Genomic DNA, 25,939 nt, shown 5'->3' on the forward strand with positions numbered 1-25,939 from the left:
ATTGACTCTAAATTTTTGGAGCCACTGGTCTTTTTTGGAGCAAAAAGTGGTTTCACTGAGTCTTCTGACTTTGGTTTTTCACCAGTCGGTGTTTGGTGGAGCTGGAACAAAGGGTCTTTTTCTCAGTGTACCGTTCCAGAAACTTAGGTAAATCTTTCGGGGCACTTTACTCCACCAGTAACAGTGACAAAGCAGCTGCGCTACGGCGGGGTGTGTTCCCACGGATGGTCTGAGTTAAGGTGCGTGAAGTGTGTGTCTTCTTCCTGGGGACATAAGAGTCTGCACAGCTGCTACATACGTGGTCTTCACTGAAGTAAAAACTTAATTTAAATCTTTCTTTTCTGCAATAAGACTTTATTCTGCTCTCCTTTTTTATAAGCAATCTCAGGACCCACCCGCTGTGAAGGGCCTTACCTTAGCCACCAAGGTGCGTAAAACCATGAGCAGCCGCGTGCATGAGGCCGTGAAGGCAATCGCGCTGTGCCACAACGTGACGCCAGTGTACGAGTCCAACGGGGTGACGGACCAGGCTGAAGCTGAGCGACACTACGAGGACTCTTGCAGGGTATACCAGGCCTCCAGTCCTGATGAGGTCAGTATCCATTTGGGTGTATAAAAATATAAATATGACCTTGTTTGTTTGCTGGGGGTGGCGAAGGTGAAAGTACTCCAGTCTAGTGAAGGGGATAATATTTTAATGCATTTATTGCACTAATAACCCATGAATAGACCGTAAGTGCCCTCTCAGCTGATGCACTTCAGCCAAATCCCCCTCTCTGCCTGAAGCTACAGAGCTACATGGTGACTAGTATCTGGCTGTTGTCTGAGCCTCTGCATCGCAGAGTTTGCTCATGATTCTGCACCTTTTGTCCAGGGTATATTTTGCAGTTCAATGCCATGAGTCCCTTTGATCATGTTTGGTAAATCACAGACAGTCTTGTCTTGTTGGGGGACGATGACAGAACTTGTGGGAGGGGGTACGAGCACTCCCACAAGTCAGCTTGTCCCTGACCTGCAAGGTGTTTGAACTTCCAGACCAAGTGAAAAGTTGTAAATCACGCTGGGTAGCACTGCTAACCCAGGACAGGTCCCTTCCCAGGCAGGTGGGACAGACCTGGAGCCTGAGTTCATTCTGCAGAGTGAGTGAAGTGTGTAAGAGTTTGTCTGGGAGCAAAGCGGTGCCCTGCCAGGTCTCTGCCGGCGCCCAGTCCAGCCAGGGCTACACAGGCTGGTACAGTAGAGAGAAACTTCGCAGCTCTCCAGACACTCGCTGGAGACTTCTAACACTTGAGAGATCAGGCTCAATACAGGACTTACTATTAAAGTGCTCTTTTCCACCCTCTGCAAAATTTGGAAAATCTAATTACAGTGGTGTTTCCTTCTGTGATGAAGACAGGAGGAATAAAATACAGTTTCATGTATTGGTTATGCTTCTTGGATACATCTGCTTTAGCGTGACCAAGGTAAAACAATTTGTTTTCTATTGATTTGTAAAATTACACTTGCTCTGGGCCATTGAAAGAGACTGCAGTTTGAAATCTTCCCATAAGAATCCTACTGATGGTATGAGATCGTATCACCCATTTGATTACATTCAAGGGTTCTTCCATTTATTGCCCCAAATGAAACAGATTTGCCCCTGATAGTAACCTTTTCACCTCTGACATCAGAAGAGAAGCTGGTTTTCCTCATTTGTGTTAGAGGTGAGAAATTGTTTGCATAGAAATAGATTTGTTCATTAGAAGCCCAGCTATCTGAGGATTTTGAGGTTGTTGCATGTATTACTGAAAGACTGGCACACAGCCACACTCTGTGGAAACAGAGTTAGTTTCCACATTTCATGTATATTCAAAATGTTCCCTATAGGTTTGGGGTTTTTTTTCCTCCCAAAGTAGGCAATTCATTAATTTCCGATATTTTTGTCTGTACTCTACCAAAGCTGCATCTTTGCTCCCCCCCGCCCTCCTCCATTGATGTGCCTACAGTGACAACAGGCGCTCACTCCTCCCTGGCTTTGGAGCTGGTGAGCAGTGTGCATGCGTGTCCTCGCCCCCACGTAATCGAGGTCGGTGCTTTGCTTACCTCTTCTAATGTGTTGCTCTCCCTTGTAAAGACAGCTTACAGAAAGCAACTGCCTTTGGATTTAAGTGAGTTCTGAATGATTTCCAGATGGTAATTTTTGGGATCTGCATTTAAGTTTTTTTGGTGTCCACCCCCCGCTCCCCCCTCCCAACATTTACTGGCTGTTATTGCACAGATCCTCTGTTTACTTACCTATATACTGTGGTATATAGTGAAGTCAGTGATTTTTCTTTTCCTCTTTCACTTTATACTGTTATGTCTTTAAAATATTTATGCAGCAATTTGTCTCAAATACCCAAGGGATTATTTTTTGTTTGTTTTACTATAGCATGATAACTAATCCTTCCAAGATGATTGTTTAAATTCTTTTTTCCTTTCTTGTGGTGCCTTAAGTAGAGAATTACAGCGGGTTCAGAAATCAGATATGCTTTGCTGCACTGAGGAAATCTTGTCTGTAGGTCTTAGATCTACAAATATTGTTTAGACATGCTCTGTGTATGTCATACTAGATGGTACAAAATGCAGGATCAGCACAAGTCAAGTCCTTGAGAGGAGAGCGATGCTGTTAAATAACATTCCCTGTAGGGGAATGGCTTTGGACTCCTGTTAAAGCCAGCCTTTGAAATCCTATATCAATAAAATATTGCCATGGCCGGGAAGGTCAGTTTATGAAATGAGTACAAAAACTTGTATTCTCTTTACTTTAACAGCAAGGGTAATTTCTACCAGTTGGCATAGGATTCATTTCCTGTAACAGAAAGCAGGATTTCCTAAATTTGTTTCCTGTGCACACTGCCATTTAGAAGTCTTGAAGTATCTTTATTCAGATATCGGTTACAGCCTTGGGGCTCTGCAAGCGTGTCAGTTGTAGCCATACAGTAACTTAACAGGGGAAATGAAATAGATATAATCTGATCAGAGATAAGAGTGCCTGGGATTCCTGGGCAAACAGTCTTTAATCCTGACAACCCGCTGCAGCTGCCAGGACATGAAAGGGTGCACCGATCAATTGGTTTCTGCCTGTTGTCTGTCTGCCTAGGCAACCCTAAATGGGACATTTGTAGAGCAACTCATGGCACAGAGGGATCAATTTGTCTCTTTAGAATGAAATTTATTAGTCGATATCCACTTCAGTGGTGGCTTGGGTAATTTAATTGTTGGAAATAGCAAAGTTTGGGGGATAATGTGCCGAGCTGCCGTAGCTGCTCTGCTTTGTAATGCTCTGATCTGTATCTGACTTGGCCTGGATGGAGCTGCAAGCTCCTGGAGTGTGGTCAGGGACTTTATTGATTTCTCCTCATCCCTGAGCATGGGCTGCCTTGAAAGTGTTTGAGGAGTTTCAAGCCTGCTTAGATCTCCTTGGTTTAAGCTGTAAATATATTTTTGCGTCTTGAATGTGTCTCATCTTTTTACTGTGGCTGAGAGCACCTCCAGTTACCTGTTTGCATGGTGCAGAGTAAACCCCTTCTGTCTCGCACTGAGCTGGGAACGTGCTCCCTGTCCGGGGGTGCCCAGACTCTGCCAGAAGAGCCATCGGTGCTTTTTTTGCCATTGGTGGTGTCCGCTGGTGCTGTGGTGCTTCGCAGAGGCCATTGTGTTGTCTGTTGAACGGGGATGGTAATTTCAATGCTTTTAGTACATCTGATAGGAACACTTCAAAATTATATCACTTTCCCTCTCAATTATTATTCATTAAGCACTACAGAGGCTGGGAAGTGGCACGTTCAAAGGGGTCGGCCCCACTTCCTCGCCGGTGCTCAATGTGGTTCACCTGGAGGGCCATTAAGGGCTGGCAGGACCCACGCCTGCCTGGGGACAGCATGGAAGACAGGGCATTTCTTTCATTATTCTTCCCTTTCCATTGATGTACCTTTTTGTGGTCTCGGGGCCAGCCGAAATGACTGGCGTCGCACAATGCAATGCAGTTAGTTTGAAGCGTGTCACGTTCATGACGTAGCACCTCTGACGTGCTGCTTGTCCAGTTGTTTCTCTGTGCAAGGCTTTTCTCTTGGGGTTTAAATGCTTCCTGACATAGGATTTAAATGAGTCGCTGGCAGGGCAGGAGGGAGGAGGTGTCTGTGAAAGTAAGTAGCAAAGGAGAGGCTTTAGCAGGCTGAGCCAGGAGCAAAGATTTGTATCTTGCAGCTTACTAACGTGGGCAATTTGAACACTGAACATCATGTAACATCATGCTGTGAAAAATTCTCCGTAATTATTTATTAACCAGAGTATTAGAAACTCAAGCTCCATCTCTGCTCTGGGAGACTGTTAGGAGGATTATCTAACTGCACACTTTAATGCACTAAGGATGGCTTGAAGAAACTTTTGAAAAAGATAAGCTTGAAAGAGCCTTTGATTTGTTGTAATCTTTGTGAATAAGACTGCAAAAACTTGCTAATATGAAAACGAATATTGATTCAAATTGGTTTAAAGGTCTTTCAAGGCAAAGCCAACTCAACTAATTGTTTTTAACTGGCTATTTAAGAGTACTTTATAAAAGGAAAAGTTTATTTTAGGTTGTCTTTTAAGCCTAATTGTGGATGAAAGGGAGCTGAGTTCACAAAACATTCTCCAATTAGACCCAGTTGTATCAATTGATCTAGTTAAATCTTGACTCAATGCAAGGATTTATAGATTCCATTTTTATCTGTATCTCATATATGTGAGTTCCCCAAATAAATTCCATTTTTGTCTAAAGTATTGGTGGTCACTTAAGGCAGTAAAGGCAGAAACTGAAAGGCACAAGGGATATTAACCTTCAAGTCAGCAGCAACCATGTGCCCAGCACTCTCATGCCTTTGAAAATGTCACTGCAAAATACTTCCAGTATTTCAAGTCTGTGTGGAGAAAGTATCCCTTGATGCTTTCTGGAGGCCAGTGATATATGGGCTCATGTCAGCTGCTGCTTCCATCCGTTACTGCCGAGACAGCTTCTAGAGTTAAACCCCCGTATCTCAGCAGCCTCAATCTTAGATGGATGTGTCAGCTGAGGTGAGGATTCGGGGGGGATTGTCAGGGAACAAAAATAAAGGCTTTGGTCTTCTGTCATGACTGGTCTAGTGAAAGCTTGTAAAGGATTCAGTGTTGTAGGTCCTTAAAGATTAGGAGCTGCAATCAGAATGATACCCACCTAAGTTCAATTAAATTAGTTCTGGCATATGCCTTGAAAAATCTTGGGTTTGGTTTGGGGTTTTTGTTTTGGATTTTTGTAATGTCTGAGGAAAAGGCCTTCTCTGCTAAGAAGTGTCTGTGAGCCAGCCTTCAGCTGTCTTGCTGATCAGTACAGAGGTTGAAAGTTGTTGAGTTGTTACTACCAAACAGAGTGTAACACAGAGCTCATTTTCTTTGCTTTTTTATTATGAATTTTTAATGTGCTCTGCATTAGTGTTTCTGGCTTTAATATTGTAAATCCAGGGTGAATGCATCATTTTGAATTCTTGATTTCATAAACAGCAAGCTGGGAAATAGAACATTCAAAAGTGTGTTTGTAAAGAGGTTTACCTGATGTGCTGCAGCAGAGGTTTGGGCATCCCAGCCTGCGCCTGCCCTTGCTGAAAGGCTGTCCTTCAGGATGTGGCAGTCGAAGTCGGGGAGCGGACCACCTCCTGTCAGCCTAGGACAGCCTGGCAGCTGAATCGGACGGGGGCTGTGCTGCCCAAACCCCGAAAATACTGTTAGTAAGCCTCTAACTTCAGGAAAATCCCACTAGAGCGAGCCGTGTAGGAGCACCTGCGTGTATGAACGGATCCACTCCATAGCACCACTGGCGAGTAGCGAACTTTGCAGCCCCTCCCCACAGCCCCCTCAGGGGAGGTGTGGTGTGGGCTGGCCACCCTCATCATGGCCTTCTCCTCTCAGGTGGCCCTGGTACAGTGGACCGAGAGCGTGGGTTTAACGCTGGTGGGCAGAGACCAGTCCTCCGTGCAGCTGAGGACACCGGGTGGCCACATCCTGAACTTCACCATCCTCCAGATCTTCCCCTTCACTTACGAGAGCAAGCGCATGGGGATAATTGTTCGGGTAAGTGGCTTCGAGTAAGCTCTAATGTCCTTGTGAGTCTTCTGCTAACGCAACGTGGAACGTACGGAACATTTGCTCTCAGCTGTGCTGTTCGTCCTGGTCGAGTTTTGTGGTCTCTCCTAGCTCGGGCTATTAAGCTGGTTCTTTCTTTTGAGCTATTACCTTCTCGTTGCTGGGTTTGTGTAGTGAGACATCCTTGTCCTTGGCCATATTTGGCGGTCAGCGCTGTAGTGCCCTGAGACATCTTTAGTTTATTCATCTTTGGTCCCATGTTCGAAATAACAAGGAGCCTAAGCTTCCAGCTTCCTCCAGCTGCTCCTTCTCGCGCACATTTTGAACTCTCCGTGTGCTCTGGGGTGGGTGTCAGCTGTACAGCTCCTCTGTCTGCCGCATCGGTTCCTGCAGGGCGCTGCTGGCGGCAATGTTGGGCTGGGGACGGGTGTCCGGCCAGTCCGTCAGCCAGCGCTGCCACCCACCGAGAAAGCATGTCTCTGGCAGTGCAGTGGGGCCCCCGGGGTGGCGCTGGGAAGGAAGGGGGAGCTCCAGCGTTTCCCTCTGACTGTGAAACTGAGGGCCCTGGGGATGACGGAAAATGTTGGGAGGGGATTTTTGCAAGGTGGAAGGAGACGTAGGAGGGACTGGTGGAGTAGAAGAGCTAAAACCTGAACGTTTTGGTGGTCTGTGTGCTGAACCAGGGCTCAACAGCTTTGATGATCAGCAGAGATGCCATGTTTTCCCTCAGGTAAGGCTGCTGTTTCAGGAAAGCTTGAAGCCAGCACTGCCAGCAAAAGAAATAGTGTTACCCTGTCTCCAGGGACCGGAGTTCTGTGTCCGCTCCCACAGTGACTGACAGAGAGGAGGAAGAGGAGCCTGGCAGGGGCAGGACTGCTCTCTCCAGGGGAGCAGGCACCAGCAGCGTCTTGGGGAAGTTTGAGCTGACTTTGAAGCCTCGCTCTGCGTCCCTAGGGTTGTCTTTTCATCTGTACAAAAGCTCCTGCCCTTCCTGTCGTGCCCATGCTGCGGACGTGCTGGCAGAGCTGGCGGGGCTGTACGGAGGACTGGGGCTGTGAGTCAACCCAGGTCACAAATCCTGTCCCCCCTCGGGGTCATCCAGGAGCAGGAGCCCAGGCAGGTTCACGGGTCCAGCTTGCGCTGCGCCTCCAAAGCAGTTGTGGTGGTACAACAGGAGGTGATGGAGAAGGCAGCAAGTGGGAAGGAGGGAGGGAATCCTGGACCGATGCCACAACAAACAACTTTAGGATGTTGTTAGAGGTATTGTGGAAGTGCTTCCTAGATCTCTGCCAGGCATTGAAACTCCTGTTAGACCCCGTACAACACTGCAGGAGGAGGCACTTGTAGCTGCAGGGAACTGTGGAATTTTTTTTTTTTTTTTGAGCTGTTTAACAGAGCCCGCGGCCATGCTGAGAACATGGTGTCATGAGTAGGGTTTGAAAACAGGTGCTTTAAGGTAAAAGAGTGTTTGTGCAAGTGCCTTTATTAGCAGAAGCAGGCACTGCACACACTAAATAAATACCTGTCGAGCTGAAATTGTATGCATAACTTTGTAGTTTATATATGTAGTTTATATACAAATACAATATAAGATAAATTACCTGAAAAAGAAAGAAGAAGGAAGCGTGGGTGTTAAAAACAGTTGAGATCAGTTCTCATCATTATCATCATTAGTTTCCAAGACAGTGCTAGAGAATCAATGTCAGTAAGACAAACAAACTGAGGTATGGTAAGGCACTTCCATTTGCCTGCAAAGCAAACAGGGTGAAGCAGTTTGAGTATTTCTTTTGGAGATAATTAAAACATCCATGTTATTTTTTTACTGAGAGTACAGTCAGATAATTGGTACCAGGAATCTAAAATATGAATATGAAACCTGTAATCCAGGGCAAGATATAATTTGTTGTATCATTTAAATGGATCTTCAGCTTTGGTATTTGGGGTGAGGAGAATAGGTAAAATTGGTGGGTTTTTTCTTTTCTTTTTTCCTTTTTCTTCTTTTTCCCCCTCCGTTTAATTTGTGATAAAACTGGGTTGCTGCACATTTATTTTGGGTTCTCTGGAAATAGGATGTAAAAATATCTTCTGCCTCATGTATTTTAAGTTACAACAGTAGGAGGAGTAGCCTCTGTCTTTCGTTAGAAACAGTTAGAATCAGTAGTGCGCACGTGGGCCTCATCGATAGCAGATTAATTTGGTCTGCTTTATTGGCTGCTGCTTGGTAGCTTCACAAATCTCAACATCTCTGGACTCCTGGAAGAGCACAGCCCCTGTCAGAAATGGCACTGTGAAGGGATGATGTAAAATGTAAAATGCAGTGGTTGTATTCAACAACAACAACAACAAATATTACGGCGAACTTCAGTATTCCTGTTACCAAAAGATTTGGTGATAAAGATGGAACTGTAATATGTGCATGTAATTACTTTTGCAAACCCGTGAAGGACAGGCTGTGTTTAGTGCAGATTGAAAACCGTTAAAGCTGATGTAAATGGCTGTATTTGTGTTATCCTACCTGAGCATTTTGGACCTGGATCTCCTGTTGCTCAAGGAACTGCTTTTAAGTTATGGATCACACACCACAGCACGGTGTAGCGGGGGACAAATTTGTATTTCCAGTTGTTCCAGGCTTTAGAATATTAAAACATGCCCAAGGGCAGGAATGTTAGTTGAAGTGGGCTGATAGGCTGAACTTGCACAAAGTAATCGGTGTGTTAAATCTGTGAATCTAGAGATCCGACTGAATGGGTTTGAACATACACAGTCATCGGTGTTCCCACGAATGTCTCTGCTCTGTGGCATACCTGCAACAAGTGTAGTGCATATCTGTTTGAATATAGCAACTGTAAATTCTTCAGATTATTTTTATAGTAAAAACGAGGCGGAGACTTCAGGCAGCCTTTTCAAGACCTAGAATAAAAATATTAGCAATAAAAGGAGGAGGACTAAACAACCTCCCTCCCCATGGCTTACTGTAAGTGCAAACTTTTGATGAGGTGCTCTTTTATCCAAGGTGTAAGAAGTGGGCTAACCATCAAAGCCCGGGTATGCTTCATTAATTTGTGTTTGTATGCTCAGCAGAGAAGTGGATGCCCTCAAATTTTCTCATCTAAGTGGAAAGGAGTCCTCTTTTTTTTTTTCCCTTCTTTGATTTGAGGATTATTCCTTTTAAATTACTTATGATCTGTATTCTCCCCCTTCAGGAAGAAAAAGGTTTCTATTTTGCATTTCTGTATTTAGAATATTACTGCTCCCAAAACCAGCAAAACTCCCACTTGTGGTCAGTGGGAGCAAGATCAGGCCCAGATCCTGACTGTAAATCCTGTTAATAGAAACATTGCCTTCTCTTTGTTTTGCTTGTTAATCGAGTGTCTTCATTTTGTAGCCGTTGGGCTGCTGCTAAGCCATAAAATCAGCTCCCTGATATATAAGAGCTCTGCATACCCTGTGCAGAAGCTGGTTTTGAGTAGCAGATGCTGGCTGCCTGGGTATTACTCTGCCACGTTCCCATATACTGCAAAATAATATCTTCAAGCAGGGTTTTCATTTTCATTTGGGGGAAAAAAAAAGAAAAAAAGAAGAGTTTATAAATAGGTAGTTGTCAAGTAAAATTTTCTATTATTAAACATACATGTACACATGCGTAGGCACTCTGTGTGGTTTTGATCCACAACTTGCAAGGTGTTTACCTCTTCAGTGTATCGTGTAAAACTGCGCTGCTTGCTTAAAAAACAGAACTAAAGGGAAGGAAAGTGGTGTGAAGTATCCAGCAGACAACAGAAGCAGCGAGCAGCCAGGGAGGGGAGCGAGGAAGGGAGGGAGAAGCTGCAGAACACTCAGGATTGTGAGTGAGTGGAATTCAGGTGGTAATATTTTCTGCTCAGCTCTACAGATACTGTGCATTCTTGTAAACTGCAGTTTTTTCAGCTAGCGGGAGCCATTGCGATCGTCTTGCCGGGCTTCCCGTACAATCTGGGTATGGAGTTTCAGCAAGTGAGTCGCGTGTCCTGCCCAGCAACGCTGTTACCGAAATCCTTGGCAGAGACGCCAGTCTCCCCTGCTGGTCCTCTCTGCTCTGGCTCCTATGAGAAGATCTCTTTCAACACACAACTTTTAGTAAATAAAGTAGTAGTTAATACTGAAATCAAGTAGCAGATGTTGCCTCATTTGGGTTATTTTTTTGCAGTATCTGCTTGTTTACTTGTGATCAACTGTCATTTCTGTAGCTGATTATTTCAGTTCTAAGAAGTTTTGTCTACCAAAGCAGCCACTCTTCAGCGTACTGTTAACTGATTTATTTTCTCGAAAGAAGGCCTGTTTGTTTGACCACAATATTTTCCATTCTTCTTTTTCTTTGCATTATTTTTCCCCTTACCCATGTGGAATGATCTTTGTTGTAAAGCAAAGATAGTGCTATTGTCATATCTGGAATTGAAAGAAGCCTTTGAACCGTGGCCAGAGTCAGACCACGGTGGAAAAAGATGCCTCTCCAAAACAATATAACTGGCAAATCTCTGTGCAGATTTATAGTGTGATCTTACCATAATATGAGAACGCACTAACCTCCTATTGAACTCGGTGAGAGGAAATGACTAATGCAAGGAGATAGCTGATACAGTATTTATATTGGACAAAAAATCTAAACTATCTTAAGCCAGTTCTGCAGCACGGGAAGTGGAGTCTTTATTCAGTTTCCTACAGAGATGTTGTTAGACACTTTTTAATCAAATAATTTAATAGATAAACCTTTACCTTTGGCTACTGCCAAAAGCATGTTTTATTTAAGAAGATTCTAGTTGTTTTGGTAGTGACACGCATTTTGCTTTGGGGATATGGGATGTGTGGGTGTTGGTATATGAAGGCTGGGCATTTCAGGACATTGAAAACCATGCTTAAGCTTAATTATAAGAATCTTCCTTGGGAACATCTCCGAGCTTGGCAAAAAATGCTCAGTAAAGGAGCTTTGTTATCCTTGGCTACTTCTTAATTTCCCTAGCAAAGACACTTACTTATCTTCTTTGTGTTTTTAGTATCCACATCAGGTGCTGCTTTTTTTTGTTTTTTTGTTGCTGTGGATGTAAAGTCTATTTTGTCAGTGCCACAGGGCGTTAGGCTTTTACCTACGACTCCGACTCTTCACATCTGAGAACCTTCACCACTAGTTTATGTAATGGCAGAACAGATTGACATGTATATTAAATAGTGTGAAAATTAAAAGCTGTCCATTGCGCTTTTCTTTCATTTCTTTTTTTTCCTAAAGTACTTTCCCCCCTTCGTTCACAGCTGTCTATTTCCAGACCTTCCTGGGCTTTTTGTTTTTGCATGTTAAGTTTATTTTTTTCCTATCCCTGGTGCCTGTCTTGGTTTACAGAGCAGTTTGTTCCTTACTCATTGTTTTGTCTCCTTTGAGGAAATTGCCAGGGTTTCCATTAGCTTGTAATACTAATAGTTGTGACCTCCTTAGGTATCTGTCTGGTTAGAAGGGATTTTTTAATTTGTGGTAATGTAAATATGCTTTGCTTGCAGCCTACAAATTACTTGTATCAGATAAGGCAGACAGCAATCTAACCTTTCTATGGCAAGCATAAACTTTAATTATGCTTATGCCATGTAACGTAACAGGGGGTAAATTAGAGTGATTTTTTACTCTGTTAAGCTTTGTGCATCTGTTGTATTGTTTCAGGTAAGTATGAAATAAAATCTCAAGGTGAGGGCTAGAGGTTATTCCAAAGGCATACGCAGTCGGGATTCAGAGGTGTCTGCATGGAAATCACATGTTGCTGATTAAAAAGCTGGTCATCATTGTCTAAAATATTAATTCCTGTCTGCGAGTAACCAAGTTGCAATTGAATAGGCATCTATCTCCTTTTGGTCCTGAGAAAAGATGCTGAGCCGCATGGACCTTCAGCCTGACCCAGTGCAGACATTGTTGTGACACTTGTGCAGAAAATTCATCACTTAGCTTGCTGAGGCCACTCCAAATATGCTGATATTGGCCCAACTTAGACTCTTCTGCTTCTTATGTCCAGGATGAATCAACAGGAGAGATCACCTTCTATATGAAGGGGGCTGATGTGGTGATGGCTGGGATCGTGCAGTACAACGACTGGCTGGAAGAGGAGGTATGGGGCCATCTCTCCTACGTATAGAGGGTTTCTCATGCGAGTGCTTTTCTCCTTCCAGGGCTACGCATGACAAAGCTTGTGGCAGAGAGGACATAACTGCTAAAACATCTGCGAGTCAGAAGGTCACTGATCATGGCAATTCATTGGATTAGTCTTCAGCCAAATATACATACAGTAACAAGAAAGTCAGGTGGCAAGTCCTACATATTTAGTGCAGAATATGTCCTGTAAATAAAATGGGGTTTGCTCAAAACTGATTGCCACTCAAGATCACCAGATTTGTCCTGAGCTTGATCCTGTGTTTGGATTTGGTTTAGACTGAAAGGCCTAATTTCAAAACTATATTTGGCAGCTTTGTACTGGGGTATGTTTGTCAGGATAGTAGTAATGTCAAGACAGAGTTCATAGCAGTAGCTTCAGTTACTGATTCTCCCCATCCCCAAACCCTGGTGTTCAAAGAAACAATAATACCATGGTCTTATTTTGAAGAGTTTATGGCCAAAGATGTGAAGTACACAAATCAAAGGCTTGTGTTCTTCTACTTAGAGACAGAAAAAATGAAATCAATGGGGTTGTTTTTGCCACACTGGTGTAGCAGAGGACATTTTTATTTCTGATCACTGGGATAGATTACAAACCATTGCAGATCTACTTTTTTCCTCTCGGGTTTATCATGCACTTTATCAGATGTTATAGACTCACTGGGGTTGCTCAAACGGGACGGTTATTTTCTTAACCTGCTATCTTACATTGCCATCTCTGCAACGCTGCGCATAAATCATCCTACTTGAGATGCAGTTTTATGGTTTACAATGTGATACTTCTTTCCAGTGTGGTAACATGGCTCGGGAAGGCCTGAGGGTTCTTGTCGTAGCCAAGAAATCTCTGACGGAAGAGCAGTATCAAGACTTTGAAGTAAGTTTGTATTTGTTTTTTTTCCCTTTGTTTTTAAACAAACAATCACTGAAGTGATTCTCTCAGACCTCTCGTGATAATGCTGCCTCTCATCTCCCTGCTCCTTCTGCTAGAATTGTCATTCTTCAATGTCTTGCTGTTCTTTTAATCAAAGTGGCTTTTTAAGTGCTATGTATGAAACTGGATCCCAGCCAGGATCCTCTGAAACAGTTCCTGAATCCTGCCTTGCAATCTTTTGTGGTTATAAATCCTGCAAATATTCATCATTTCTTAGACAAGTTGTCTTTGTGTGGGGAAATGTGTTGGCTTTTAATTTTTGTTGTTGCATTCTGACACTCAGGGAAACTACAGCCAACCAGAATATAACCCCACAGGCCTTCGTGGAAACATAAGCTTCACGTGTGGCCTTTGTTAGATGGGTCTCCACACACAGCACTAACTTGCTTACCCCAGGCAGGCAAAACGTGAGGAACCGCTCAGTGAAATGCGGAGACGAGGTAGGGGAAACGCTTAGGATTCTCTGTTGCCCTCGCTTGCAGAAGCCGTGGTGCGACCTGCGGGGCGAGGGAGTCACGTCCAGGCTTTCCGCCGGCGTCGCTTCGGCAGCGGCTGTGCGCTTGTGTGCACGAGGACGCGCCGTGCACCGTGCTGCCCGGCTGGAGCAGGACAGGGACAAACCGACAAAGACTTCCTGAAATATTTTCTGCCTTATTCTGTAACGCACACCTCGTGTTCGCAAGCCGTTACAAGTGGCAGCCCTGAATGACCCGTAACAGAGGGAGGTTAACCCTGCGTTCCACGAAAATGCAGGCTGGCTGCGTGAGTGACTGTGGCTGTATCTGCTCTGTCCTCAGGCACGCTACGTCCAGGCGAAGCTAAGCGTGCACGACCGCTCCCTGAAGGTAGCCACAGTCATCGAGAGCCTGGAGATGGAGATGGAGCTGCTGTGTCTCACTGGCGTGGAGGATCAGCTGCAGGCGGACGTCAGACCTACTCTGGAGACACTGAGGAATGCTGGCATTAAGGTCTGCCTAACCGAATGTTACTCCTAGCAGGAACACTTAGCCCCTCTGCAGTATGTGGTGCTGTCCTACAGACAGTAAATTAAGACGGTTTCGGGGCCCTGTCAAGGTGGACATTCCACCGGGTGCCCTTTCCGAGTGGGAACAGCGGGACTGGCCGAGGCATTTTTAAACATCACTTTGGGAACAGAACATGCCGGAAGTAGTAAGTGTAAACTAAGCACGTGAAAGCATGTCACCTTCCGTGCTCTTCTTCCTCTAACATGCTCTGGCTCCTTCTGCAGAGCAGCCGAGCGCGTGGGCAGGCGGGTAGCTACAGGAGACTTTTTGGGGGAAATTGTTTCTTTCAGGTGGTTGCGTGAAACAAGACCAGTTTGGATGGGTTTGTTCTCTGGCGCACAAATTCCCGTGCTGGCGTTGGAGCACTGGGCCGTGGGGATGCGTGTTTTCAGTAGCCACTAGAGGGGGTCTGAGCCAAGAGAATCAGGGACTGGACATAATATTATTATTTTTTTTTTCCCCCGGCTTTCTGGGCTCTGGCATCTGAAGCTCAGACACATACGGCCTGAGCTGTGCTCAGCGGGGAGGGGACCGGCGCGATGCCTGCTTAGTTTCTGTCTCTGAAAACTTGTCAGTCGGATCCTGGACTTGCAAAAGGAAAAAAAATAATGGGCTGAACATTCAGCTTTGGGCAAAAAAAGTAGATAAAAGATTCTGGTTGTGGTGCCTCTGCTTTAAGTAACAAAGTGACCAAAAATCTTGACCCAGGCTGTGATTCCAAAGCAGGGCTGTGTGTTTGGGGTTTAGGTAGGAGGTGGAATTCACGGGCTGGGTCAGGCTTCCAAAAGTGCTTTCTGTCTGGAGCCGTCCCAAGCCCCCAACAACAGGGACTTCAGCAGAGAAGTGCGATGAGCAGAATCCGACAAAGCTCCTTAGCAGCACTGTAGCTTTCTCCCCCTGCGGCATAGTCCAGGCCAGTTATTCCAAAGCAGTTGCATGTTTTTTTTCTCTTCACCTTGGCTGGAGTCGGTGTCAGGGTGTGGAGCGTGTCATCATCGCACAGCGTGTGCAGCACTTCTGGGCGCTCCTGGCAATGGTGTGTTCGTTAGGGTATTGCATGCAAGAAGTAAATCAAGAGTGAAGGCAGTCTTGTAATTCATTACAGGGGCCATCTTGTTAAAATCAAATCTTTTTCCAACCTCTGATTATTAAACAAATCAGTGAGTGTGTTTCGGTTTTTTTTGGTTTGGGTTTTTTTTTTTTTGTTAGATTTTGTTAAATATTCTTGGGCGGTGTCTTGAAAGAATAAAAACACCAGTGGAGAAAACAAAACAAACTCTGATATATTTGCACTGTTGAGGGAATTCCCAGCCAGGGTATTGCTGCTGAGTATTGCTGCTGAGATGGCTTTCTAATGCTCCCCCTCTCCAGCACAAAATGAAAGGAGCAGTGTATATTTAAAAAAAAAATAAAAATCTAAAAAAACCCCAGCAAACCCCAACCAACTTAGTCTGTTCCAGACGCACACATCAGCAGTGAGCTAACCCCAGTTGCATCATCCATGTTTCAGGCAGGGCCATGAGGGATCTTTCTGCAGCACATCCCGCTTATTTCAGCGTATGAGAAATAGCTGGGGTGGGACACGTTAACACATGCATATGCATTCTTTAGCTCGCGTTTTGTGTGTTTATCAGCAGAATCTTGAAATATTATAGGTGGGAAAAATGTTATACATGGTTTATAACTTCTTTTGCACTTCAGCCTCTTTAAAAGTTTTGTTTTCTTTCATCTGTGAGAATATTCTTGTATGTTTTAAAGTAGGGCTTTTTTAGAAAAATAATTTGTATATGTATTCTAACAGTCCTTTTATATGCCTGAACTGGCAGGTGGTACTTCTAGATGTCCTGCAGATGTGGTTGTTAAGTTTTTGTATTTAATATTTGGATTTTAGGTGTGGATGCTGACAGGGGATAAGTTAGAGACAGCCACGTGTACAGCCAAGAACGCACATTTGGTGACGCGGACACAGGACATCCATATATTCAGACTAGTGAGTAACACTCGCCTTCCCCTCTCTCAAGACCTGTTCGGGATCTGAAATTCTGGAACAGGAGGGGTGCTGAGATCACAACTGTTTTCTAGCAGTAGACCCAGAATATTTTTATTCTTTTGACGCAGCTTTCTATCCCCTGAGCTTTTGTTTATCTGCTTGTGTGCTCTGAATAACTCGGTGTGCTGCCTGTCGGTGTTACTTTTGCTCCCTCTGAGACTTGTTTGTTTGTTTTTTCACCCCAATGAAGGAAGCCCTTCCTCAGTTGCCATCTTTTTCCCCAGGTGACTAACCGTGGAGAAGCCCATCTAGAGCTAAACGCCTTCCGCCGGAAACACGACTGCGCTCTTGTTATTTCTGGTGACTCGCTGGAGGTAGGCTCCAAACGCCTCAGGCTGTTGAGGAACGGCCCCAAAACACTGTGTCTGAATTAGGAATGTTGCTGGTTTTTGGGGTTTTTTTAAGAAACTTTCATAGCACAAACATTGGTGACACTTCTGATCTCTGTAAATTAGGTCTGTCTGAAGTACTATGAGTATGAGTTCATGGAGCTGGCTTGCCAGTGCCCTGCTGTTGTCTGCTGCAGATGCGCTCCGACACAGAAGGCCCAGATCGTGCGATTGCTCCAGGAAAGGACCGGCAAACTCACCTGTGCAGTGGGTAAGGGACTAGTTAGGGAGGAATGACCAGTAGGGTGGTGTCTTTATTTTTTTCTTCTTTTGAGTGAACGCTCCTGTGTCATCTTATAACACCTGGAAATACTGAGTTAGGGAACAGTGTTCTTGTGAGATGATTGAAATTTCCATATGCAAAATTTCATCTTATCAATGACAAACTACTTAGAAATATTTGGGGAGGTATCTTTGCAAAACAGAGCTTGAACACGATCAGATAAAGTGCCATTGTTAACTTTGGAGCTTTATTTCTGCACTGAAGGTATAATGGTACACCTAACAAGTCAGATGAAGTGATCAGTAGCCTTGAATTCCTGTGCATCTATGAAAAAACTTCTTAATTTAAATTCCCAATTTCTATTTAAAAACCTGCTTTGGTTGATAGGGTTCAGTTATTCTTCTAGTATTAGAGTCTGGTGCAGATGGCTTTGGTGGGGTTAAGAGTTGGTTAACTACCAGCGTCATTTATCTGTGCTCTGGCCTTGCAGGTGATGGAGGGAATGATGTTAGCATGATTCAGGAAGCTGACTGTGGTGTTGGAGTTGAAGGAAAGGTAAGACTAACTCATGTTTAATAAGACTTCCTATGGCAATTCAGAAGTTAGTTTGCAACTAACTCTTAAATGAATCCTCAGAAATTTGTGCAAGAAAGTGAGAAGCTTCCACAAGAATAATCACCAGATCAATAGCCTTATGAAAAATAACTTGGCTGGAAAGGAGACTACTGTTCATTATTTGGTTCTTGGCAGATTCCCTGAGTTTGGACCATCGTGGTTTAGTTTTGGGATTTTTAATCACACGTAGATGCTCCGAATGCTGGAGTTGTAGTTGCTCTGATATCATACACCCTGCGTGTACAATTACAAACTGGTTATATTAGTTCAGAAAGCGAACTCTGGGTTAGAGCTCTGGTTCCTGCATATGGAGCTGCTTGAAACAACAAGACTGGATTTGGCGGCAGTGGAAAGACTCTGTTTGCAGTGAGCCAAAACATTAAAATTGAGTGAACTTTTGAGACTGAAAATTTGTGTTCGAAACTGACTTGATATGGGTGTCACGTTAACATGCGTGTTGTGAATCATAATCCAGAGGGTTGCTTAGAATTGGAGTCCAGGGTTCAAGTGGGAATTCTCCTCATATTTTTGCTCTTTGCTTAAAAGCCACGGTGGAAGGCAGAAGTGCTGAGGTAATACTCTCCCCCACCTAATGTATTGCAAATTTTCTTGGAAATTCTGTCAGTGATAACTAAATAATAATATGATATTTCTTTGTTTCTAATAATGAAATGATCTCACTGTGCTTTTACTTGATGTTGTACACAGGAAGGAAAACAGGCATCGCTTGCAGCTGATTTCTCTATCACTCAGTTTAAACATCTGGGTCGTTTACTAATGGTGCATGGAAGGAACAGTTACAAACGGTCTGCAGCTCTCAGTCAGTTTGTCATCCACAGGAGCTTGTGCATCAGTACAATGCAGGTAAATGGACTGTCGTGAGGGCTTTTCCAATGGAGAGGTGAAAAAGCAAAATCAAAAAGTAAAGGTTCTGCATTTAATTTTGGATGCAACTATTTCGTGTGAAAATTTTCATCGGTTGCAACTTGAGGTTGTTACTTGGGTATGAAAACACATAAGAAAGTTCCTGGTATTGGCCAAACAACAGCAACTTCTCCAAAATTGGGAAAACAATATTCTACCTTAGAAAACACTTGTGTGATGCAGCATGTCTTTGCTGTCATTTAGTAATGCTAGAAAATACTGAAAATCCAAAGCAGGGCACTGCTCTTAAGGAAGGTCTGTACCTGAGTAAGTGCACTTCTTTTTTAGGTGTGTTACTTAAAACATACTTCTTTTAGGTATGGTTTAAGTAAGGCCTTCAGGTAGTGAGACCAAAGTTAAGCAGCTGAGGAGGACCTGGCTCAGACCCTGATGAGGTTACCAAAAGCTCGGTCTGGCGTGCTGTGGGGTGTTCGCAGGAGCCATGACACAAAGGCTGCTGAAGCACGTATTACGCTTCCCAAGTGCTCGGCAGCTTGCTGCAGCGACGTGGAGGTGGTCTGTTCCTCTCCATTTCAAAGGGAACCTTAGAAACAAATTTGGTATTCACAAAATACACATTGTTCATGTGTGCTGAGCCTCAGTGTAACGAAAATGCAATTGCCAGTTGGCAGGGAGAGTTGAAAGAGATTTTGAGAGTTCATGAGCCAAATTCTGTTCTTAGCTGTGATGACTTGAGTGAAAGTTACAGTTAAGGACAGAGGCTACTCTTTGGGACTTGCATTTCCCCACCATAGTGTACCAATGTATTCCTTAAAAATATGAATTTTTTTTTTAGAAAAATACTTGGTATTTTTAAGAAGGCTGGTTCCACTCTCTCCCCTTTTTAGAATAAACGCACTGGAGAGGGGTGCATAGAGGCAAAAGGTTCAAACTCAGGGGACAGTCTAGCTTACTCTGCAGCTAAAAACAAGAACAGAAAACAAACCCACAACTTCTGACAAAAAAATAAAAATTAATCTTCAACTCTTTGGAGTTTGTATAGGGGAGTGTGAACTCTTTACATTGTGACGGCATCATCCAGGTGTAAATTGGTATGCACCTGTCCTTCACAACATCTGGACAGCTTTGATCAAACCAGTGGGCTTTGGAGGAAACTCTTTATGTTCTTTTCTGTGGAACTACATTACAAAAAGTTTTCCAAGTCCAGCTCTCCAGTGTTTGTTATTAAACATCGCTTTCATCCAAGGTCTGTGTAGGAATAAAAGGGTTGATATTACATTCTTCTGTCTTCATTTCAGGAATGTGGAGAACCCACTGCAAGTACATTCCAGTTTGAACAGAGTGTGTTTTTAAGCTGTTACTTTTACTGCAGTATCTAACACTTGAAAAGCATATTCCTTTTCTTTTCTAGGCTGTTTTCTCATCAGTATTTTACTTTGCTTCAGTTCCTCTCTACCAAGGCTTTCTCATCATTGGGTAAGAGCTCACTTTTTACTAATAGTGTGGAAAACCTGTGCATAATGAATAGATTTGGGCTAATTAACATACAAGGCATGCACATCTCCACTCTGCGTGTTTCACAACACTGCTTCAGAAGATGGATGTGATCCTTGTCCCTTTTCTGCTCCTCTGTGCTGAGCAAAGCCACCGAGGCAGCACAAATACCTCTAGAAGCCTTTCCAAAAGGACAGTTTGTCACACTCGACACACGAGAAGCAAGCCATCCTCCAGGAAGCACTCCTTCGACCCTCGTAAAAAGCAGAGAGACAGTCGTCGTGCTCTGGTGCCTGCGCAGCAGCGCGAGCCAGGGCCCAGCTCCTGACAGTGTCAGAAGGGGGGGGCAACCCAACCTATTTAACAGGAGGAATCAGTTTCTGTCTAAAATATACTGGGATTACGCCTCTAAACCCATTACTTTATAGACTTTTGAGTACATAAGTAAAAAAACAAACAGAAAATTCATCTCCATTGCTTTCTGATGCAAACAGGATCAAGCCTGAACTGTAGAGCAAACTTTGGGGTGGGGACAGGTCTGTCCTTGGCTCCATTAATAACCCTAGCACACCAGTTGCAATACTTGAACCAATCATCTGTGTATGAGTGTTTCTAATCAAAAGCCATTAACAAGGCAAATCCTGCAGGTTTTTCCTATGTGCAAAACTCTATTGTGTTCCATTTGCAAGTTTTTGTAACATGTACATCATTTGGCACTTCAAGAATGTTGTATTTCCTTTCTGAGGACTAGTATTTCTGTTTGCTTATCTACACCTTTGGTAATTTACTGGTCTTCTACCTTCTTCCCAGGTACTCCACAATTTACACGATGTTTCCAGTGTTTTCTCTAGTCCTGGACAAGGATGTTAAATCTGAAGTTGCAATGTTGTACCCAGAGCTCTACAAAGATCTTCTGAAGGTGTGGGAGACTCTTGTTTGTCTGTTTTGGTTTAAGGCAAGATCCCTGTCTTGATTTGAAACACTAAATGTGTAAAGTCAGATATATTATCAGTAGATACAGAACTTTATCATGCGTTTTCAAGCAAAATTGTTTTAAAGGCAAATTTGAATTAATAGATACAACCAGATTTCCTGGCAGTTTGTTATTGAATGCTACATGAAATGCAATTTATTAAAAACGTCTGGGGAAATAGAAGTTCCATTCTGTGGGAAATTCTAAGGATTTAATATTACCGATTTTTTCCAAAATAAAGGGGAAAGAGAAATTGTTGGGGATTTGGCACTATGCTGAAGTCAGTAAAGGGGATGGGGGGGAAGGGATATGCTCATTTGATGGAGGGAGGAGGTTATCACATAGTTTGTTGAGTAGAAATTTTCCTTGAGGATGATCTAAAGGGACCTAAAAGTTTGGTTGCTATGCCATTTTTGTAGCTTTAGCATGAAAGTCAGGTCCTTCTCATTAGACAAAGAAAACTTTATTTGATATTTACCATAGAAATATCAGGAAGGTAAATCTTGTCTTAGGTTCTTTCTTTTTTTTCTTTTTTTTCTTTTTTTTTCTGGAAAATTTTTTTAATAACTGGGGTATGCAGACTGGGAACATCCTTCTTAATTGAAGGAAAGGGTGGACTGAGTCTTCAACAGATCCTTTCCCTCAAGGATTTCTGTTAAACAGATACTCTTAGAAGCAAAGCCTGTTTTTCCAACAGTCTCCATCTGGTTTCACTTGTATGTTGTCTCTTATGTCATAAACCACTAATTCTCCAACCATCCTTAGGCCTGGTCTAAACAGGGGTTTTTTTTGTACTGGTATAGCTGTGTTGGCTGGTGATGCTTTTTTTTAAAACCTGCCTGCCTTCAATATGATGATGATTTTTGTGTGTGTCTAGAAATATAATATTAATATATTCATATATATGTGTATACACACATCTTATATTTCACAGTACAATGACTAAACTCATGAGACATCTTTGCATTGAATTAATCGTGTGTGCAGTAAGGAAGAGGTTGTGCTGTACTGTGCAAGCAGTGAGCTTCCACAGTCCCAGGCCTCCTTCATGCATCATGAAAAATGAGAATAAAGAGACAGTACCTCAGGGCTGGGTCATTTGTTTTGTGTTCTTTCCAAATCACCTTCAAATTCTCTTTTATTAATTGCTGGGTTGATCTGTCAGTGAATGTTCATAAAAGAAAACCCAACAGAGCTTTGTCTTTATCTTTTTTTTTCTTTCCCCCTGCTAGGGACGACCATTATCATACAAAACGTTTTTAATATGGGTCTTAATAAGCATCTATCAAGGTAAGAAACCAACTTCTGCTTGTGCCTTTGGATGTTTTAATGAGTGCAGAATATCTAATTTTTTCATATTGCAGGAAGTTAAGGTATGAATTGAATTTAGCAATGCATCCTTGGGATAATGAATAATTTTTTTTTTTTTTTTTGGTCTCAGAAAATGTTGGCAGCATTACCAAAGGAAGAAATTATCTAAAACTAAACATTGGCAGCAAGTGGTCAACCCTGTTGTAGGCGGTGATGTAGAAGTTCAAAGCGTTGTGCCTCTTCCCATTGGGACCATCCTTGTAATTTTGTGCAAGTTCCTCTCAGTGCTTTAACGATCCATCTGTAAAGTAGAGTTTATGACTCTTCCCTTCTTTTGAAAAAGGTTTTCAAACCTATGGATTATATGGGTTATTAAGTCAGCATGCAAAATGCAGAATCTGTAGCTTTGTGCATTTTATCTAAACCCTATTAGAAGTGGTAATAGTTCTGGTTACTTCCTAGCCATCTGTAATGAAGGACTAGGGTAGAGCTCAGGTTCTTGATCATATCCCATACACTCTAATTTGGCTGCTAAAACAGTTAAGCAAATGCCTTAATTACAATTTATCTATTTTCCAAAAGTGAATGTAGTAATTGGGGTGTATGTCTAAGAAGGCCTTTTCTTTCAGTTTGTCTTTTTTTATCAAGTAATCTCAAACTCAAATACTTTCTGTAAGCGTTAATCGGGGAATCATGGAAAACATGTAAGCAAAGGGGACCTATAAAGCTAAAATGGCCATATGTTTCTGTGACAAAAATACTTGTTTTCCAAAACTCCTTTATCAACAAGAGTCAGAATAAGTGTGTCAAAATAAGCAGCTAATTCTTACTGATTTAATTGATATTACTGTCCTCAGTAGGGAGGGAATCGAAGAATATAAAACCTCTGTTGGCATTATCTTCTGAAACCTAATGCAGTAAGAACCCTACGACAGGGATAATGGTGCTCTGCAAATATGATGGCAAAGCCAAGGCATTTATAGAAAACTCACAAGTGGTGGAAAGCTAAAGCCAGAGGGTGATGCATTAGGGGAAAGATTTCTTCTTGAGCTAAGACCCCTATCTGGTTACAATATTTGGTTAAAGTGACTTCACTTCGAATGTGCTAAATAACTAGAAAACAGCAGGCCAAACAATTAGGCTAGTTGCTAGCAGAGATGAGCCTGACTGAAAACTTGAGCAGTCCTAAATTTTGGAAAGTTCACAGCTGGATTTGAACTCTGTGGCTCAAGCTCTAGTCACTTGCAGGTTTTCCCTTCCGAAACTAGCCTAGTGTGATGGATGTTGGTGCGGATTACTCATGCTGCTAACATGAGTTATTTGTGCAGGTGGCCGTGCGGGGCGTTGTGAGCACTCCTGGCTAGCCAGAATAGGAGCACAAAACAATGCATCATTAACAGTGCTTTAATGTGTGCTCCTTTTAGGGGGAAGTGTAAAGGGGAGAGAACTTGGCCATAGTGCAAAGAGCGGCTAACTCGTATCCACTGAGCTTTTCAACACCTTGCTTCCATCTGGGCACTGAGGCAACGCAGTAGGTTTTAGAAGTATTTGATATCTTTTAGCTTCTGAGAGGCGACCAACTGCTTTCTGGGAGGATAGTGTTTCGTAATGTTAGAAATCTCCAGTTGCCAAAATAACGTGTATTAATTTCCTATCTCCATGTGTCTATGAATATGATAGACTGTTATAAAAGTCTGGGCATCTCTGCTCTAACTTTTCCCCGTCTTGTCATCAGCTCTGTCTCCTAAATAGTAACCGATTCATTGTCATTACATTCATCAGGTTTCATGAAAAACAGTCCCAAGACATGACTGTGTTTCATCCTTTCCAAGACCTAGCAGTGGGTTTTAGAGCTTAGACTGATGTTTGAATAAAATACCCAAATGTTCCATTCCCTTGCAGGTAGCATTATCATGTATGGAGCACTCCTCCTCTTCGAATCCGAATTTGTCCACATTGTTGCCATTTCCTTCACGTCCCTGATTCTCACCGAGTTACTCATGGTGGCATTGACGATCCAGACATGGCACTGGCTCATGATAGTGGCCGAGTTGCTTAGTCTCTCCTGCTACATAGCTTCTCTGGTCTTCTTACATGAGTTTATTGGTAAGGTTAAATGCCTTTTCTCCAGTCAGTTAGTTTATGACCTGAATTGTAACAGGACTGTAGAGCTGAACTGAGCTTACACGCTGTTGATAAAGGCAACAATAATTACAGTGGCAGTGGTTCTGACCAGAATAGGCTCTATTTCATTTGAAGGCACTTGAAAGATATTTTTATGATTCCTTCTCATATCAAAATGCTAGAGGAGGTAAAAGGTGGTCATCAGACTGAGTGCTGCACAGTGAATCTCATCTGTACTTTCAGAGCTCCACCATGTATCAGCTGTCATATGTAACAGTGGTCTTTATTTCCATATGGGAACTGAACTTGAGACTACAGATTGGAACTTCTGTTGTTGGTTTGAAAGATTTCATCTTTTAACAGGGTGAAGGAGCTACCTCCTAAAACTTAGCTTAGTTTATCAGCTTCATTGGGCCCCTTTTCTCGTGGGTTTGGCTGTTGGCGGGGGGGTGGTATTTGCCTGAAACAGAGCTAGTCCTTTTCCCTGGCTAAAGGAAAAAGGGTGAGGAATTCCAGATTCTCCCAGTAGCTGTCTAGTTGCAAATATCAGATCCGTAGAAACCCTAGTTTTCATTCGGGGACCACAAGATGTCACTACTTCTTCCATAAAGCTCTTTGCTACTCTGAAGACAATAACTTCCCAACGGGCTAGATCTGCCTCTCTTGCAAATGAGTATACCAGGTCCATTTTGAATGATGCTTCAACTATTTTTGCAACCATTCTGAGGTGTCATAACTGAGTCGCAAGATGTGTTTGCTGGACTACTGTCAGAGTAGCAGAGCGCAGCCCCCAGAGTTGAAAGACAAGTAGTCCATGTAAAGGAAGCTTAGTATTGCCAGGAGATGGATACCCCTGTTTCAGACGGGGTATGTATGGGCACTTGCCTGTGAGGAGTTGCATGTCTTACTGAAATGTGCTGTGCAGAAAGCTGTATCTTTTGTGGAGGAGAAGGGCAAAAGAGTGAGGAACCAGCTATCTATGAGCTTTGAACTTGCATGTGGAGAAGGGTGAGGCTGTTTAAGAAGCATTGGTAGATTGAATTGCTTTCCTGCACCTCTTCCCAGAACGTACTTCCCATCTTCATTGACTCTGTGCTCTTTTCTTTTTACAGATGTTTACTTCATTGCAACTTTGTCGTTCTTGTGGAAAGTCACCGTCATCACTCTGGTGAGCTGCCTTCCCCTCTACGTCCTGAAGTACCTGAGACGAAGGTTTTCTCCCCCAAGCTATTCAAAGCTCACGTCGTAGGGCTGCTCTCCTTGCACACCAGAGACAAATGTTGCACATGGCTGAGAGACAAAATCATGTAGTTGTTACTATAATGAATACGTCTGATATTTGCATAAGGATCATGTGGTAATCTCTATTACATGCTGCTTTATTGAAAAAGACTTCACAACCGCTGTGAATGGAAACCTAACGATAAAAGGGAGTTTTTTTGAGGGCAGAGGCACTTGTTAGTTCATCCAGTTATTGTCCCTTTTGTTCAACTTAACTGGGGTCAAATGATGATGGGTTTCTCATGCATGGTTAAAAGTATCTGAAAGCTGCTAACTGACCTTGGAATTTACATTTGACAAATTTAAGTTACTTTTTTAAGTATCTGTGCTGTTCTTTGCATTGTGTTCTGTTGTTTTA

The 25,939-nt window shown here is 43.1% G+C and overlaps 1 protein-coding gene across 1 annotated transcript in view; it reads left to right on the forward strand.

Annotated features, from left to right (window-relative positions):
• ATP9A (ATPase phospholipid transporting 9A (putative)) overlaps window positions 1–25,549 on the forward strand; it is a gene marked incomplete at both ends in the record, with an annotated part of 60,118 nt that extends 34,569 nt beyond the window's left edge. The window contains 15 exons of the mRNA XM_082007099.1: window positions 380–592; window positions 5,941–6,102; window positions 12,144–12,236; window positions 13,071–13,154; window positions 14,009–14,179; window positions 16,128–16,226; window positions 16,511–16,600; window positions 16,742–16,886; window positions 17,389–17,453; window positions 18,222–18,377; window positions 19,810–19,874; window positions 20,703–20,811; window positions 22,098–22,155; window positions 24,079–24,282; window positions 25,413–25,549. Of these exons, the coding sequence (XP_081863225.1) occupies window positions 380–592; window positions 5,941–6,102; window positions 12,144–12,236; window positions 13,071–13,154; window positions 14,009–14,179; window positions 16,128–16,226; window positions 16,511–16,600; window positions 16,742–16,886; window positions 17,389–17,453; window positions 18,222–18,377; window positions 19,810–19,874; window positions 20,703–20,811; window positions 22,098–22,155; window positions 24,079–24,282; window positions 25,413–25,549 (1,851 nt within the window). The remainder of the gene's footprint in view (window positions 1–379; window positions 593–5,940; window positions 6,103–12,143; window positions 12,237–13,070; window positions 13,155–14,008; window positions 14,180–16,127; window positions 16,227–16,510; window positions 16,601–16,741; window positions 16,887–17,388; window positions 17,454–18,221; window positions 18,378–19,809; window positions 19,875–20,702; window positions 20,812–22,097; window positions 22,156–24,078; window positions 24,283–25,412) is intronic.
• Window positions 25,550–25,939: the final 390 nt, after the last annotated feature.

Source organism: Phaethon aethereus, assembly GCF_964289735.1.
Source record: "Phaethon aethereus genome assembly, chromosome: 16".
In the NCBI taxonomy this organism is placed as follows: domain Eukaryota; kingdom Metazoa; phylum Chordata; class Aves; order Phaethontiformes; family Phaethontidae; genus Phaethon; species Phaethon aethereus.